Source organism: Myotis yumanensis, unplaced genomic scaffold (genome assembly GCF_028538775.1).
Source record: "Myotis yumanensis isolate MYYU_CA2020_CCGP unplaced genomic scaffold, mMyoYum1.0.hap1 SCAF_2, whole genome shotgun sequence".
NCBI lineage: Eukaryota > Metazoa > Chordata > Mammalia > Chiroptera > Vespertilionidae > Myotis > Myotis yumanensis.
The window spans coordinates 62,914,465-62,932,179 of record NW_027223753.1 but is presented as its reverse complement, the minus strand read 5'-3'; the positions used below and the strand labels follow the sequence as shown (position 1 = coordinate 62,932,179).

At 42.1% G+C, this 17,715-nt stretch overlaps 1 protein-coding gene across 1 annotated transcript; it reads right to left on the bottom strand.

Annotated features, from left to right (window-relative positions):
• Positions 1–1,101: 1,101 nt before the first annotated feature.
• Positions 1,102–17,315, bottom strand: DNASE2B (deoxyribonuclease 2 beta). The gene is made up of 6 exons (XM_070403392.1): positions 17,057–17,315; positions 13,512–13,689; positions 9,868–9,949; positions 4,755–4,916; positions 3,096–3,293; positions 1,102–1,866 (listed from the first exon to the last, which is right to left on the bottom strand). The coding sequence occupies exons 1-6, from the start codon at positions 17,164–17,166 to the stop codon at positions 1,526–1,528; spliced, it is 1,071 nt and encodes a 356-aa protein (XP_070259493.1). The 5' UTR covers positions 17,167–17,315; the 3' UTR covers positions 1,102–1,525.
• Between the last annotated feature and the right edge of the window lie 400 nt (positions 17,316–17,715).

Sequence of the window (17,715 nt, the reverse complement as noted above, 5' to 3'; positions counted from 1 at the left end):
AAGCTCTTATCTCTTTCGCTGCCAGGTTTCGGTAAGCAAGTGTGTCTTCAACTGTTTAGCCATCCACGCTGCAAAGATGTCTAGAGTTTATATGGAGAAAGTTAGTGAAGTTAGTATTTATAATTAGTAAGTCTTAATAACAATAATATTTTAAAATAAGAATAAAGTGCAAATAAAAAAGAAACAAGTTATTTTGCAATCCTTCCTGATGTGATTACTTTTGCTAGGTTGTAAACTTCTTAAAGTTAGAAACCATATCTCAAACTCTATGAAGCAATTAGTACTTAATATACATTTATTATTATTGATTTATATAATAGCTATGTTTATTAATAAGAATTACAGAAAATGAAGCATCCTGGAGTTGAAAGTATTAGATTTTATTCTGGTTTCTTTGTTACACTTCTTTTCCCCTAAGTTGATGGGCTAGACTTAGGTGCTGTTTCATTTCTTTCTCCTAATATGATTAAAAAATTTTTTTAAACATACTACTCATTCTAAACTTTCTTTTGTCTTTTCTTGCTGGGTGTGGAAATTCAGATTAAAATTCCACAGTATTGTCAACTCTGTGTTAGGCTTCTTATATCCATTTCATAGATAAGAAAACCAAGGCTCAGAGAGTTCAAGTGTATGATCCAAGATCATACAGTTAGTAAGTAGCAGCTGCAAGAATGATATAGTTTAACCATAAACCAGTGAGAAAGAAAATTAAGAGGAATAGGAGTAAATAGTATGAAGTACACAGAGAAAGAGGTTTCCCTCCTCTCCACTTCAGAAAAAAAGGTGGGCAGGAGAGTCAGAGAAGTCTCTGTGAAGGAGATGAAATTTAATCTGTAAGATTGCCAATCACTCCATGAACAATTGAGAGTTGACTAATCTGGAGCAAATATTTTTTTCTTTTATTCTCATTTTAATTATATATGATAGTTTATGTATAGAGAATATAAATGCAAAGTAGATAAATTGCCACCAATCTATATAATAAAAGCCTAAGTGACAGTTATGGTGGAAAGACCAGAATGACCCATCTCTATGATGCACACTGACCACCAGGAAGCAGACGCTCAATGCAGGAGCTGCCTCCTGGTGGTCAGTGCACTCCCACAGGGGGAGTGCTGCTCAGCCAGAAGCCAGGCTGATGGCTGGTGAGCCCAGCAGCGGTGGTGGGAGCCTCTCACACCTCTGTTTCAGTGCTAAGGAGCAGTGAGCCAAGCAGTTAGGATCAGCGAGCAGGTGGGCAGTAAGGAGCGAGGGGTCCCAGACTGCAAGAGGGATGTCCTGGACTGCGAGAGGGCACAGGCCAGGCTGAGTGATCCCCTCACCCCCAGTGTAAGAATTTCATGCACTGGGCCTCTAGTTAGAAGATAAAGTGTTTTGCTTGACAATATGTGGAGAAAGGTGTTTGCTTGACAATATGTGGATTTTTAAGTACATTCACAGGCTTTAATATATACAGAAGGAATCTAATGGGAGAAGATCCATTGTCAATGTTGAAATTAATAGTACATATGTCCATTCATCAAGTTTAGTTACAGTTCTCATAATACAAAACTAAACCTTGAAATGCTTGGTAAATATGCTGATTCCGGGTACAAATGAATCCTCCACTTCTGAAGGCTTGATATGGGCTGCGATTTAGGTCTCCAATACATGTCCAGCGATTTTTGGTGCCCTTTAGGGAAATACACCACTTAGCATGATCCTGATAAGAACTGAAATAAGATTGTCCAGATATCTTAATTGCTTTGACATTGTAGACATGGTAAGGAAGGGAGCAGTTTGAAGGAAGCTCTTGTCTCTTTCGCTGCCAGGTTTCAGTAAGCAAGTGTGTCTTCAACTGTTGAGCCATCCAGGCTGCAAAGATGTCTAGAGTTTATAAGGAGAAAGATAGTTAGGTTAGTATTTATACTTAGACTACAGGCCTGATACATGAAATTTGTGCACTCAAGTGGTCCCTCAGCCCAGCCTGTACCCTCTGGCAGTCCAGGACCCCTTGGGGGATGTCCAACTGATGGCTTAGGCCTGCTTCCCATGGGGAGCGGGCCTAAGCCAGCAGTCAGGCATCCTTAGCACTGTGGCAGAGGTGGAAGAGGCTCCCACCACCACAGCTGTGCTCCCCCTGTGGGAGCACACTGACCACCAGGGGGAAGCTCCTGCATTAAGTGTCTGCCCTCTGGTGGTCAGTGTGCATCATGCGACCAGTCATTCCGCCATTCGTTCGATTTGCATATTAACCTTTTATTATATAGGACTAGAGGCCGTTTTCAGGCTGGCCACACCCCCTTCAAGGTGGGGGTCCCCACTGGGGTGCCTGGCCAGCTTGGGTGAGGGGCTGATGGCTGTTTGCAGGCTGGCTGAGCCCCCCAGCAGGGACCCTCTCCCCATGGGGGTTTGGCCAGCCTGGGTGAGGGGCTGAGGGCTGTTTTCAGGCTGACCACAGCCCCTTCAAGGTGGGGGGCCCTACTGGGGTGCCTGGCCAGCCTGGGTGAGGGGCTGATGGCCGTTTTCAGGCTGACCACAGCCCCAGGCTGGAAGCAGGTATCTGGTATTTATTTATCTTCTATAATTGAACCTTTGTAGCCTTGAGCGGAGGTCAGGGCTAGCAGGGCAGGCGGGAAGCTTGGCTTCCTCCATTGTCAGGGGCAACCTAAGCCTCCTGCTCACTCCAGCTCTGTGGCCGCCGCCATCTTAGTTGGGTTAATTTGCATATTTGGTCCTGATCAGCTGATGGGCGTGGCTTGTGGGTGTAGCGGAGGTATGGTCAATTTGCATGTTTCTCTTTTATTAGATTAGGTAAGTATCTGAAAATATCCTCAGGAATGAAAATCATCATTCATCTCTGATATGTGGATGTCACAGATACAATAATAACATAATTGAGATAGTGGATGGAAGAACATTTTGTAAATGCTAAAGTAATATGCAAATAAAAGTTATTATCATTATTACTAAGATGATACTTGTGTCTGAAAATGTTCTTTTCCCCCCTTTTGTACTTTTTCCCCCTGAATAATCATAATATTTCCTTTACACAATCCCAAATGAGTTCAACAGCAGAGTTACATAGCATATTGTTTGATGATGGACTTTCATACCGTCAATAAAAGAATCAGACTTTGCAAAATGGAGGAAGTTTTGTCCCTGGGCTGACTGAAGTGTGGCCAGGTGCCGGGCAGGGGTCTCGGAAGAGCTGGACCTGGCACACAGCTGGGCCATGTGAACGAGCTCCTGCTGAAACGTAGCCGGGATGGAACAGCTATAAATGTTTGGGTTGCAGATCAAGAGCTGAGAGTCTGAAAAAAAAAACAATGAAGAAAATCTGAGAATTAAGATACAAATGGAAGTCTTGTTATATTATAGATCTTTTGTGAATTAAAAAACAGAACAAAAGTATTCCCTTCTTTAAGCCAATAGCTTTCAAATAACTTTTGAGTTAAGATAATTGACATCTATTCAGCATTTCCTACTTTGTAGGCATTGTTTTACAAATTTTACATGGATTTACTAATTAGTCCTCATAGCAATCTTATTATTAGGTAAGTTCATTTATCATGATCCTCATTTTATAGGTGAATTAATGGACAATTCATGTCACATGCCCATAGTTATAAAGCTTGTAACTGATGGAGTTGCTATGTAAACCCAGGCAATCTGCCATCAGAGATAATATATATACAGAGAGAGAGAGAGAGAGAGAGAGCCCATGTTCCAATCTCCAGCTTCAGGAATGATCAACTCATGATGTGCACACCTAAGCTTTATGTTATTTGGCTGTCTAATGATTACACGAACTCCACTATTTAGAATGGGGTTTGATTTGGCTCAGAAATCCTTGTCATAAGATGAAAACTGGATGAAAATATTTCTAAGCCTTTTACTAGAGGCAAGTCACTCTTTGCCGCTATTTACTAGTAGCAGCCACCTCAGTAAAAAGTGATTGGTAAAATGGTGTTCCTTCTCCTACTCCTCGTCTATCATAGTTTTCCAAAGCCAACTAATTGGACCATTTGAGCTTGAGGCCTTAAAGGAAGATCATCTGGGGACTCAGATGGGTCAGATTGGCAGGCTACAGGCAACATGAGATCTGTACTTTTTTTTTAATCTTGAAACCATATTTAAAAAGAAGTCTCTCTCTCTCTCTCTCTCTCTCTCTCTCTCTCTCTCTCTCTCTTTCTCTCTTTCTCTCTCTCTCTCTCCTTTGGGAGAAGCTGGAGAGAGTCAGCACCCCAGTTTGTCACTATACCCACTGCCGATGCAACATTCACCTGTTTCACCCATTTCTGTTACCTGTTTGGCCACTATAGACATTTGCAACTACTATCCCTGATCAAGTTCATAGAATTCATGGAAGGACCCAAGAAACCAAGCTCTAGTAAATGAGCCTTCCCAGGTCTCACCATGGCAAAGCCAATATTAGAATGTAGGTTTCAGAAGATCTATGAATAGAGAAACAAATAAAGTGACCAATTTATTCATATAGCCCAAACCTATATATATAAAAGGCTAATATGCAAAGTGTCCCCTCAGGAGTTCGACCAGGAGTTCTATCACTCACTATTATGTGCAGCGACCACCAGGGGGCAGCGCAGAATGAAGGAAGGTCCAGGCCGGCATCTGGAAGGCCCTGATTGGCCTTGATTGTCAGCCAGGCCTAGGGAACCTACCCGTACATGAATTTCATGCACCAGGCCTCTAGTACATTAATATTGCCCTTCTTCAACATTGCTATCTCTTTTTGCACACACTAATGTTACCTATGGCTTCATACTGGTTATACTTGAAAGTTACACAGATGCCAGTTTGTCCATTTCGTCTCCCTGTGGGTGGATAATCATAGCCTTCTTCAGGGATTGGAGGAAACTGGGGAATAGAATGAATCAGCCAGAACCCCTGGACTCTGTTCCACAGCAGTAAACCTACCAAAGATATAGTTAATACAGATACATTAGAAAAGAAAATCTCCTTTTTCAAATAGAGTTCAAAGTTACAACATTTAAGCCCATTTATACTTCAGGCTAATATTTTATTAAGCCAATAATCACAAGCTATTTTTTTCAAAGATTTCAAAACCATTTCAGGCACAATTACCCCATTTCTGATAATAAGCGACCACAAAAGGGGGCCCAGGGCAGCCATCCCTTGAAGAGTTAAAGGAATTTCTTGTTGAAACCACAGAGAAAATTTGTTTTGACAGAATGCAAATTTGCTAAATTGGAATTTGACCTTGTTAAACTATATAGTTACCTGGCAAGCTTTAGATATGTCTTCACTGCTAAGCAGCTAAGTTATTTTCAAATGCTGGCTAAAAAGCAGAGTTGAAAGAGAAAATATCAAATGAATAAATGTACTTGCACTAATTTGTTGTAAGGAACTAGTGATCATATATTTGCAGAAGAATCACCCAATTCCACAAACCAGAAAAAAAAAAAGAACCAAAGAGAAAAAAAGGAAAAGCATGCTGAAGCATTTCAGTTAATTGTGTTTATAAAATCTCTAGAGCCAAATAACATGAAAGCCAGCAAAGAAGAAAAGAAATTTTCATCATCTTGTGACATGGCAAAAAGAACCTGGTCTAACAGGTATCTATGACTATTTCTGTGTTTATAAATATACTAGAGGCCCAGTGCATGAATTCGTGCACTGGTCGGGTCCAGTCGGCCCACTCTGATGGGGACTGACCAGGGGCGGGGCCGGCCAGGGTGAGGGGCTGTAGTTGTTCTGGTCATTCGGTCATTCTGCTATTCAATCACTGGGCTTTTATTATATAGGATTAGTCAGCTCAGACAGCCATAACAAAATATCATAAATTTGTGTGGCCTAAACAACAGAAATGTATTTTTCTCACAGTTCTGGAGGCTAGAATTTGGGGTCAGATTACCGGCATGGCATCATCCCATACACCAGAAAGTGGTGGATTGATTGCCAGTCAGGGCACATGCCCAGGTTGCAGATTCAATACCCAGTCCAATGAGTACAGGAAACAACGGAACAATGTTTCTCTCTCTCTTCTTCTTTCTGAGATCAATTAAAATGAATGATAAATAAATAATATTCTATAAGTATGGTTTTAACAAGAAAGACATTAGTGATCTATGAAGTGAAAAACTCGTTATAACACATATATACAGCATGACCCCATTTAAAAAAATATTTATTGATTTCAGAGGAAGGGAGAAGGAGAGATAGATAGAAACATCAATGATGAGAATCATTGATCAGCTGCCTCCTACACGCCCCTACTGAGGATCAAGCCTGAAACCTGACCGGGTATCATATCGTAACCTTCTGGTTCATAGATCGATGCTCAATCACTGAGCCCTGCCAGCCAGGCCCCATTTTTATCAATACCAGGCACATGAGGTACATTGGCAAGATCTCACTCCTAGACAAAAGTCTGAAATTGCCCAAACTCCTTTGCAGCTAGGTTTCTGGATATGAATTTGTTTCTGCCAATTGGATGTGCTTGCACAATATTTTGAAGGCAAAAGTGAAGAAGAGGCATTGTCCTGCAGTTTGGGATGTTTGCTGCTGGTGATCATGTTTGCAGAGATGTGGAGGTTTTCTGCAGTGGAATCCAGGCTGTGCACAGGCAGTTGTGGCAGAGGCAGTGCCCAGTGACCTGTTTTGTGGGAGCTGGAAAGCACTTGTGGGGGAAGCAGTTTCCTGATCCCTGGGTCACAGCTGTGCCAGAGTGTCCTAGAATTCAGTTGTGACTGAGGGGGCAGCTCCTCCCACTGGGCAGGGAGTCTTTCCTGGGGGCCCAGCCTAATACCCGCTCCTCCAGCTTTCTGATGATTTCCCAAGCACCAATTTCCTGCGCTAAATTCTTTCCTGCCTAAAATAGCAAAGATCTTAAAACATTTTGGATCCTCTACTTTCAATGAAAACAATGCTGCACATAGTCAGGTATGAGAAGTGGGTGAGGTATTGCGGAAGTCTCCCTTCTTTGAGTCTCAGCTTCCTCTTCTGTAGAAGGGAGACCAAAGATTATCTGTTCATAGTTACTGAAGACTATGGCAGCTGTGTTTCCTGGAGATGGCCACAACATTTCCTATCCCTCCTGTAGCCTTGCCACTTTCCACCATGTCCTCTCTCTTGAAGCAGGGCTGACCTCTGCGCTCTGGTATCCAGTACATATGTTGCCCGCAGAATTCCAAGGCCAAGGCTGAAAAGGCACGGGGCTGCAGCCCTGCCCACTCTGCCAGGATTTCCATCTCTGGCCCCGCTCACAGTGCTCGGGGCTCTGGCTGGTGCGGGACCTTGCCTTCTGGCTCGCTTCCCCTCCAATCGGCGGCCCAGCACCTTGCTGCACACCATGGCTCACCTGCTGGTGCTGCTGAGCACAGCGGGCAGGCTAAGAGCCCAGGTCGGGCCTCACGCCTCCTGGCTCCAGTGTGCCACTGTCCCCTGTGCCCCGCAGCCCCTATTCCTGCCACAGCTCCAACTGGGGCCAGACGCCTGGGTGCTGTGCACAGCCCACAGAGACTGCTGTGGCCACCCACTGGGAAAGCCTCCCCACCCCATCCCCAACTCTGGCTCCCTGATCCTGGGTTCACTTCTGCCAAAGGAGAGCTTTGCCTTGCAGCTGCCCAAGACCGAGCACCACCAAGGTTCCTGGACCCCAAATTTCTGCCAACAAGGCAGTTGGCTGGCTGGCCCCACCCTGATTGGGGTGTTGGGGGTGATCCGGCCTGGATCAGGCTGGTTGTCTGCCACAGTGCATATCATAGCCACGGGTCGTTCTGGTCGTTCCGCTGTAATGGTTGCTGGGTTTTTATATATAGAGATTAGGGTAGTTTTGGTATGCTAACAACACTTTCTGGTTTGTATATGACCATACAAACATACAACTCATTCACGTTTGCCTTATTTTTAAGTGGAAACCAAATGCCTGCCAGTTCTTTCTCTTTCAAAAACACATTTAAGAAAGCACAATATTGCTCTCTCAATGCATATAGAATCAATACCTGTGTATGAATAGAAAATGTTCAAAATTCTGTTGCTTATCTGATCTGGATAACTTTCAGGGGCTATCTTCTACTCAGATGAGTGTGCTATTTGGCCGAAAGCTTAACCTTCTGGTATGAATGCCACAGGATGTCAAGACACCTGCTGGCAAAGAGAACTCCTCCACTTGACATTAAGTCCCAATCCTTTTCCAGTCGCTTCCCCCGCCCGCAAATCCCTGTAGCAGCTAACAGAGTGGATGAGAGTGGTGGTGGGAGGTTGTTGGTGAGAGGTTGGAGAATGTGGCATATTACAAAAATTGTTGGATTCCATGCAAATAGGAGGGCAACTTGGCTAAATCAAAAGCATTCAATACTCATGACATTTGACAGCCATTACAAATTATATTCTTAATCAGAGGTTGCAAACTGGCAGCCCACAGGGCAAAACTAGCCCACAGATCCATATTATTATGCTTGCAGAGTATTTTTAAAACTTTGAATTAATTGCCAACATTTACACACTGGGGAGAATTCACACAAATACTAATTTTCAACATCCTCTGAAAAATTGCATTCTGATAAGACATGCTAAGTAGTAACTGCCCTTTTAGACCAAGGGCAGTTCCCTTGCTTGTTCCACCCACTTAACTTGCTGACATCTCTTGCCTGTTCCTGAAGACATTTGGGTTTGGAACCTTCTGAATACTTTGCTGCCATGAAAAATTATTCATAATATATTAAGTTGAAAAAAGGTTGAAAACTAGTCGTAATGATAGTTTTATAAAAATGATTTAAAATATGTTTGATAAATAAGGTGGTGAAGACCTGTGAGGGGTGGGTAGGGGCTGGGAGAAGGCGGGTAAAGGAGGAGAAAATGGCAGATATCTATAATACTATCAACAATAAAAATATATTTAAAAAATTAAAAATATGCTTGCTAGAAAAATTTAGAAAACATTAAGTGTGATTATCTAATGTGTATTAAGATGACAAATTTCTTTCTGTTTACTGGCATTTTGAATTTTTCTAAAATGCATGTACATGTGCAGATGCATAGCTTATAAATAGAAAAATACTAAAAGTTACTATAATAAAAATTACTATAATATGTAATAACAATATATAATAAAAACTACTATAATGTAAAAACTAATTAAAATAAAATTTTAAATTTATAAATAAACATTTAAAAGCAAATGTTCAAAGGCAACTAAACACTAAGAAGAGTAAGTTTTACTCTCTGTAAATTATAACTTAATAAACCTGACTAAAATGTGTGGGTATACACACTGAGACACACATACATGTATATATACTAGTGGCCTGGTGCATGAAATTCGTGCACATTAAGTGGGAATTAATTAGAAGAAATATTTTAATATTGCTATTTGCCCTTTCTCTATAATAGAAGTGTTAGAGATGAAAGAAAATTAGTAAAATGTATATGAAAATCTCCCTCCTGTCAGAGTCTGGTGCGCACCACGGGACCCAGAGTCAAGTCTCCACCCACCTGTGCGCACCTCGAAATTGCGTGAGACCCAGACCCGGCTGGCCCCACCCCCATCAAGCCCCACAGGGCGGGAGGGGTGCAGCCTCAGGTCCCCCGGCCCCAGCGTGACAGCATAATGACCATTTGCATATTAACTTTTTATCATATAGGCTAGTTTTCCCAGTAGTCAGTACATGAATTTCTGTTATAAAGCATATATCTAAAAATATGTTAAGAGAAAGGCATTTGTGAAAAGGAAATTATGTAATTATAACTTGTGATAGAGAAATCACGTTTTGATAACTTAAAATAAAGCATTAAAAAATAAAAGCTCTCTTTTTAGTGTGGAATATAAGGATATTGAAGACAAAATGTTTAAGAAAATGTTGACTTTCAGTAAGAAAGAGAAACTAAGAGCCTTTGTCATACCTTTGGAGTGTCCATATTTTCTGCTGTAATTCACAGATTTAGGGACTCCGTCATTGTACATTAGATAGGCGGTGTTGTTATTCTGCAGGAACATGTTAGGGTTACAATGGTGTAAATTTTCCACTTACAAATGCTCACAACATTTCTACCAACTACCTAGCCTGCAATGCAGAGCTTTCATTGATACACATGAGAAGTCACCCATTCTCCTAATGGGCAGCTTCCCCATCAGTCTGAATTCTGGGACCTACAAGACTAGGGACAGAAAGTCCATTCACACCCAGGCATGGCTTTGTCCTGTTTGGCAGGAGCCCTATGCGTTATGATGTGTGTGAGGATTACATTTCTATTTCCCTTGGTTGTTTTGGATCTATGCTTCTGATTTGACAACCAGTGTATAATAAAAAAGTAGTTAAGTATTTGTTCAGGAAATGAAGTAGGAACAACCAGTCGTTAAGGATTACACCAGGGATTTTCCCATTGATAGTATAGGCACGATGCAGAACAGGCTGTCAGGATCTGATTTCTTCTGCCTGCTTTGTGCTCTGCTGCTTGGTCGTGGCGCTGTGTTGAATCAGGATTTCTCATTCACGGCTCCTCTACCTCACTGACTAGAGAGGATTTTCCTTCGGTCCCTTTCTCTATCGCTTCATCTTCCTAAATTGGTATTTTCCTGCTTAGAAAAAGTGGTGAGACTGAAGATGTGGTATTGGGTTTCCTCTGGTAACCCAAAATACTAATAAATTCTCTGAAATTAAGCTACTATTTTGAGAGTATCTCAGTGTCATGTTTTAGAAACTTACTTCTACTTGCTCTGTGTGGTTTCATTTTATTTGTGTCATGAAGCAGTGATCTTTATTGAATCCAATAATGTCGATATTTTTAAAAATCTGTGACAACTAAAAGCAGAAAAAGACAATCCATTTCCTTAAGAAAGGCCCTTGCTTTTCTCTTTGAAAAAAAAAAAAGTCAATAACTGAATCTCTTATAGCTGCTTAATTATTTGATGTAATCTAAAAACATTTGTAAAAAATTGTGCAGTATAATCTGCATAGCGTTCTTGGCTACTGTAGTTAGAAACATCAGGGCGGTAAGCTGTTTTCTCACCCTCATTTTCCACAGTTGACCATAGCTACCGTTGGCGTTTGCATCCTTCTCTGGAGACCTCTGACAGTTCTTCGTTAAGCCTGCAGCAAATGTGGTAATGAGGGCAGAGGTGCCTTTGGGGTGCAATGTGGAGGGGCTCTGGAAAGATTCAATGAGGAAATGTATTTTTTATAATACGATGACATGTATTATTCTAACCAGGTTTGAACAACTAGCTAAGGTTATAGGGGTTGTAGCTGTAGTTGGAATAGCGGCTCTGTGGAAAGATCATGGACTTAAGAATAGGCAGATGTAAGCATGTGCCTTTGGACAGCTTTATTCCTTTAACACATATGTTGAGTCTTATTTTGACTAGTGGATGTTGAACAAGAAGGGTCAGGTCTCTGCCTCCAGGCTAGCCGGAATATAGACAGACAGGTACAGACAACAGCAACATCATTTGGTGTTATTAGGAAGGTGTATGGAAGATTCTTGTTTACATAGGCAAAAGAAGAGAAACAATTTTAAATGTAATCCAGATATTGGTTTAGGTCACCTTCACATGTGAGATTTAAAACCAGTTGGTCTGGCCTTGCATTTTACCCTCAGAAGTTCAACTCCAGGTCAAAAGGTGGGGAATTATGTTCTCACGGTCACATAGTTCCAGTTTCCAAAAAGCACCCAATCTCACCTGGATATCACCCACTATTGTCAGTCTTCTTTTGGTTCCACACCAATCAGACCTGGAAATCAGCCCCTTTACTGTAATTTCTTCCCTAGAACCATCACTCAAGGCATTGTGTATGAGCAGGTTTTCATGAAGGTATGAACATTGAATAGTTGTACATGATCATGCTGACCTGCCCCAATTTCCCTCCACGTTTCTTTTACATTTTAATTCCCATCTACCCCTTTTTCAATATTGCACAGTAGTTTAGCTCTCTTGCCCTCCTAGGCACTGGAGCTACTTTTGAGCCTCCAAATATCATTATTATATTCTGCCAAGCTGAGAACCTTCTGCCCCAACTAAGGTTGCTTGAGAGAGGCTCAATGCTGCTGTCTCCACTCCCCAACACCCCTCCCCCACCCCCATTCAGTCTCTAAGACTGGAAGGGAACAATGTGTGTATTTTATCGCTGCTGAGTTGTGTTCTGGGCCTTCAGCCCTAGCCTTGGAAAGCAGAAGCAGCCGCGGGCGATTTTGACTTTACATAATAATCTATTCAAAATGGAGTTGTTGCTGAGATAAAATATTCTTTGTAAAGCACCTAGAGCAGTGCCTGGCACATCACAGGTGCTCAAACAGCTTACAAATAAGTTTTGACTTTGAAACTTGGCTCTGAAGGCTGGTCTTAATGGCAAGTGAGAAAAATGAACATTAGCAAACACAGTGACAGCCCTCTGCACATTTTGAATAAATACTCAGATTCACATGCACAGCAGTGTCAGAGTCTAATAGTACTGCTGGGGATTAATTAGTTAATGTGTGGAAAAGCCCAGAACATTGTAAGTGCCGAGTCATTTTATGTATTTACTTCTCTGTAAGTTGTTTGTTAGCAAATGCATACCTGAGTGTAATTGGATATTGATTATTGTTTGATTTTACTCGTCACCCCTGATGGAAAGCGGTATCTTGTCACTGAACCGCAGATGGTGCCAGGGACACTGGGAAACTGCCTACGTTGAGCCAGCAGCTTACTTACCTCACGTCTCTTTTGCTGGTTAGCTCATCGCCTGATGAAGTTCAGTTAGCAGGTTTGATCTCCATTCAGGCAACTTAGATCTAGGGTCTTGAACAAGCGTCTAGCCCTCAACCTACCATTTTGAAAAAGATTAATGAGAAGAAGACTGGGTGACCCCTTACATACATAGTAGGTCATCCCCATTCGTGGCTTAAACAACTCCATAACTAATGCCACATTGATCAAAGATCTGCATTGCATTGTTCCAGGAGCGGGTTCTTCTCCATAGTTCCATTAGAGGGATGAGATAGCAAGCAATGAATTTGGCAGCCAGAAGACTTTCCTATTTAATTAGTTCACACCTTGCCCAGTGATACCATTGGATATGGTGCTGAATGTATCAACAATTTGGCATTACTGCAGAGCAGCGATTTTCAACCTTTTCCATCTCATGGCACATATAAACTACTAAAATTCTGCAGCACACCAAAAAATATATTTTTTGCCAATCTGACAAAAAATAGGTATAATTTTGACTCATGCACACAAGATGGCTATTGTTGTCTTAGCAGTTGTCATTTTTGATTTGACAATCTAAGGAAAAAGAGGTCAGTGCCCCTGACTAACTAGTCAGGTATTGCATGTTTTAAAAATTCTTGCGGTGCCCCAGTGCGCCTGACATGGCACAGCGGTTGAAAATCGCTGCTGTAGAGCCCAATGACATATTCCCTGAGGTCTTGCTCAGATTGATCCAGATTGTGAATCAAGGTGCAAGGGTTGGGGGTTGGGTGGCTGAGCAGTTAAAATCTTTTGGAAGCTTTGGATTCTGTTTTATGCATTTTTATATGATTTAAATGAATAATTAACTATCACATACCTTGGAGGCATAGGCTTCATACAGCTGTTCTAATGTCCTTCCCAAAATGCTCCTGGTGCTGTTCATTAGCTGCTTGCTCTTCCTCCAGCTTCTGGTTGTAGAGTCCAGGTACAGGTACTCTAACCCAGTCCTTCTACTTTCCTCATTTTGCCTTTTAGGTAATTTATAAAAGGTAAACCTAGCAAAGGCAATAATTATGAATGACTGACATATATTGGCTGCTTCCCTGATGGCAGCCACAGTGTTAATCACTTAAATATATCATTTCACTTATATTTCACAAAGGCCTCTGAGTATTAGGAAAGGAATATGCTCAAGCCCTCAGCCTTTTTCCCTACCCTTATTTTTTTCTTTTTTAAAATATAGTTTTTATTGCATTCAGAGAGGAATGGAGAGGGAGAGATAGAAACATCAGTGATGAGGGAGAATCACTGATCATTTGCCTCCTGCATGCCCCCTACTGGGGATTGAACCCACAACCAGATCATGTGCCCCTGACTAGAATTGAACCCGGGGCCCTTCAGTCTGCAGGCCAATGCTCTATGGGCTCCCACCCTTATTCTTGCTTGTTCCCAGAGAAGGAAATGTGAATCTGACTGGACATATTTTAAGACATTAACAGGCCTGGTGGTGGGATTCCTACAGTGATAGTCCAGGAGTATTGAGAGTGCCTTTCTCTGTCATTTCCACAGTCCATTTTGCCACACTGGGGAGAAGGCCAAGGCCCAGGCCTGGACTGGAGACGTCTTTGATGTGCTTTTTCTCTTCTGCCCTAAGTTCTTGGATGCTCACCTTTGTGACTGGCTGACTGGGTCTGAGATTTAGGTTTGGGCTTTCAGGTAGGTGGAGGCTCCCCTGAGCCTCTGGCCTAAGCCACATTCTTCAGTTCAGGTTATAAGAATGCTCTCCATTGAGAGTTCAGGGCCAAGTTAATTTGAGCTGAGCAGACAGTGAGACAGTCTAAAGCTGCTACAACTTATTGTGAGAGTTAAAGGTGGAGTAATACTGGTTAATTAAGTAGGCACCATGCTTTCCTTCACTACTGTCTCCTGTTTGTATATCTCCTTTGGGGAGGAGAGGTGGTTGGGCCAATGTAGCATGTGGGCATGTTTGGATCATCTAGCTCAGGGTTTCTCAATGTGCTCTATTCACATTTTAAGCCTGATCATTCCTTGTGGTGGAGGACTGTCCAGTGCATGGTAGCATCCCAGGTTGCCACCAATTAGATGCCAATAGTACTCCCCAGTTGTGCCAATAAAAATTGTCTGCAGACATTGCTGAACATCTCCTCAGGGCAAAATCATCCTGGTCCAGCCAAATACTCCCTAATGGTACAAACTCCACATCTAATCCTCCAACACTCACAGTAAAGCAAACGTTGTCATGAATTTACTATTACCCCAGAACAGTGTCTCAACTGCCCATAAAAGCTTCTCACTATTTACTTGGTTTTCTTTAATCTTAGGCTTCTAAGTAAATTTTTTCCTGCCCTGACCATGCTTTCTTACTTTCAGGGCAAGCTCCTCACATGTGGCAGGAAGCAAGAAAATTATTCTTTGGTGCTGACTTGAGTAAGTTGTAGCAGCTTTAGACTGTCTCACCGTCTGCTCAGCTCAGCATTCCTCTGACTGACATTGCTAAGTAATAAGTCCATTTAGTTAGAGCAAGAAAAAATTTTAAATATTTATAACAATTTGATGCCTCCCCCTTTTCCCCCCTCCCCGCAGTGAAGGGTGTGTAAACTCTCCATTTGCCATGGCACAGCAGTTGAGAACTAGTGCTTTTACATATATTTCCTGGGTGAGCACCTCCAATTACATGTTGATGATTCCCTAAATCAATTTCTAGCCCTGATCTCTATGCTGAGGTCAGATAAATCTAAATGCAAGACTGTTCCAGAGATGCTCATCATTATATTTTTGAAACCAAGTTTGTGATATTTTGCTCCAAATCTCCTCATCCCCCGCTGTTAGGGAACACATTCCCGCAGTCACAGAAGCCAGCAACCTGTAAGTCTTTTTTAACTTCTCCCTTTCTCCTACGACCTTCAGCCATCCATTTCTAAGTCTTCTCAGAGTGTCCCCTCCTCTCTGTTTCCATGACTACTTCTCTAAGTTGTATCTACTCCTCATGTGTAATACTGCAAAGGTCCTATTGGTCCTTATGACTCTAGACCAGTGATTGCGAACCTTTTGAGCTCGGCGTGTCAGCATTTTGAAAAACGCCAATTTAACTCTGGTGCCGTGTCACATATAGAAATTTTTTTATATTTGCAACCATAGTAAAACAAAGACTTATATTTTTGATATTTATTTTATTTATTTAAATGCCATTTAACAAAGAAAAATCAACCAAAAAAATGAGTTCGCGTGTTATAGGTTTGCCATCACTGCGGCTGATCCCCAGCTGTCCAGCCGTCACAGCACTGCTAGTGGGCTTTCTAAAATATGAATCTGGCCACATCACATCTCCGCCTGAAGTCCTTTAGTAACCCTTCAAAGTCAAGTTCAGACTCTGTGGGGCTCAGCACATGAAGCTCTTCGCCTATCTCCCTAAACTCACCTCCTACCATCTCCTCACCTTCTCCGTATGAGTCAGCAATATTGAACTGCTTTCAAACGTTCCCCCTTGTTTTTCGCCTCTGGACCTTCTCATTGCTCCTTCATTGGCCTGAGAAGCCCTTGCATCTCCCTTGTTTTCCTAACTTATATTTGTTCTTAAAACTTACTTCAAAAAACTACTTACTCAGAGAAACCTGTGGACTCTACGCTCCCCAATGAGCCATCTATGCCCTTCCCACATAACTATGAGCTCATTAGGGCAAATACGTTTTGTTTATATTTGTATATTCAAAGCTCAGCACAGGGCCTGCTCTGACCTTAGTAACTGTTTGCTGGGAGGCTGAGTGAATGTGCCTGCGTTCTCCAGCCTGAAGTTTACACAATGCTTGACGCCAACCACAGTGGCAAACTAAAATACCCTAATTAAAGAGTGAGAAAGTGATCAAAGCTTTAGGGGAATCCATGATCATGATGCAAAGCTGTGTTTAGTCTCTTTGATATTGCTCAAGAGGCCACTGACCTACCCCCAACTCCAATAGCTGCTTGTGCTGCCTAATAAGTGAGGCAAACCAAACAGGACTGTGTAAGATCGTGTCCTCTTCCTCATTGTCATAATGAGAAGCTTAAGCTCCAGCGTCAGAAAGAAAGCAATTGGACTTCTCTCCTTTGTCAGACTCTAAAAGGATGCTGGAAGCGTTCTGTTAGCAAAGCCACAATGCAATGAAAGGAAATTGCCAACCGAGAGAAACTGTCAGCTCTACCCCACACCTGTGCCCACCAGGGCTGCTCAGCTCTTTCTCAGGGGGGAACTCCCTCACTCAGAAGCCTATCTGGATATTTGGCCCATTTGCACCCTTTAATTTCCTCTCTTCTTAAGGGAGAGGCGGGTAGAAGTCTCCCTGGGGAACTTCACAGTGAACCAGTTTGCCTCTACACTCTGGCTTTCTATTTGCATACAAAAAACCTTACATTTCTTTTACCTACCAATCCACAGCGTCACCTTCTTCATTTCTGCATGATATTGTCGCTTCCAGGACCCCGAAGAGGCCAAGGAAGAGCAAAGCAAGGGTTGTTCTCAGAAGACTTGCTGTCATTTTCCATCTACCACCTCCGCTCAGTGCCACAGCAGAAAACTTTCCCTACAGATTGTGGAGTCTGAGTTTCAGGTCTCTCTCAGGCTGTGCTGGCTCTGACATTTGCTTTCATTTGCCTCTGCTGTTCGTGGCATTTTCAGAATGGGACGAATCCCACATAGTCCTGTGATTCTGTCCCAACACGCTAGCGTGACTCCGGATGTCTTTGTGCTGAATTGCTGACTGGTCTGCAAAGTCATCAAAAAGTTCTGGAGAGAAAAAGGGACATAACTTAACCCTTTGGAGTGAACGTTCTATAATATAAAGTTCAGTCGACAAGGGAATTCCATGTTGATAAATAGATGCTGAATTAAATATATTTCATGTTTTTCCCCTTCACGATTGTCTCTCTATGATGTTTGTGGTTTACTCATTAAATAGAAATGACAACACCTTATGGTTTAGTAATAACTAAAATCTATCACTTGTAATATTCTCTATCTTGAGAAAACAGTTCCTGAAGGGGATTTCAAAGGGTTGTTTCAAAGTAAGAGCAAACTCAGTTGTATT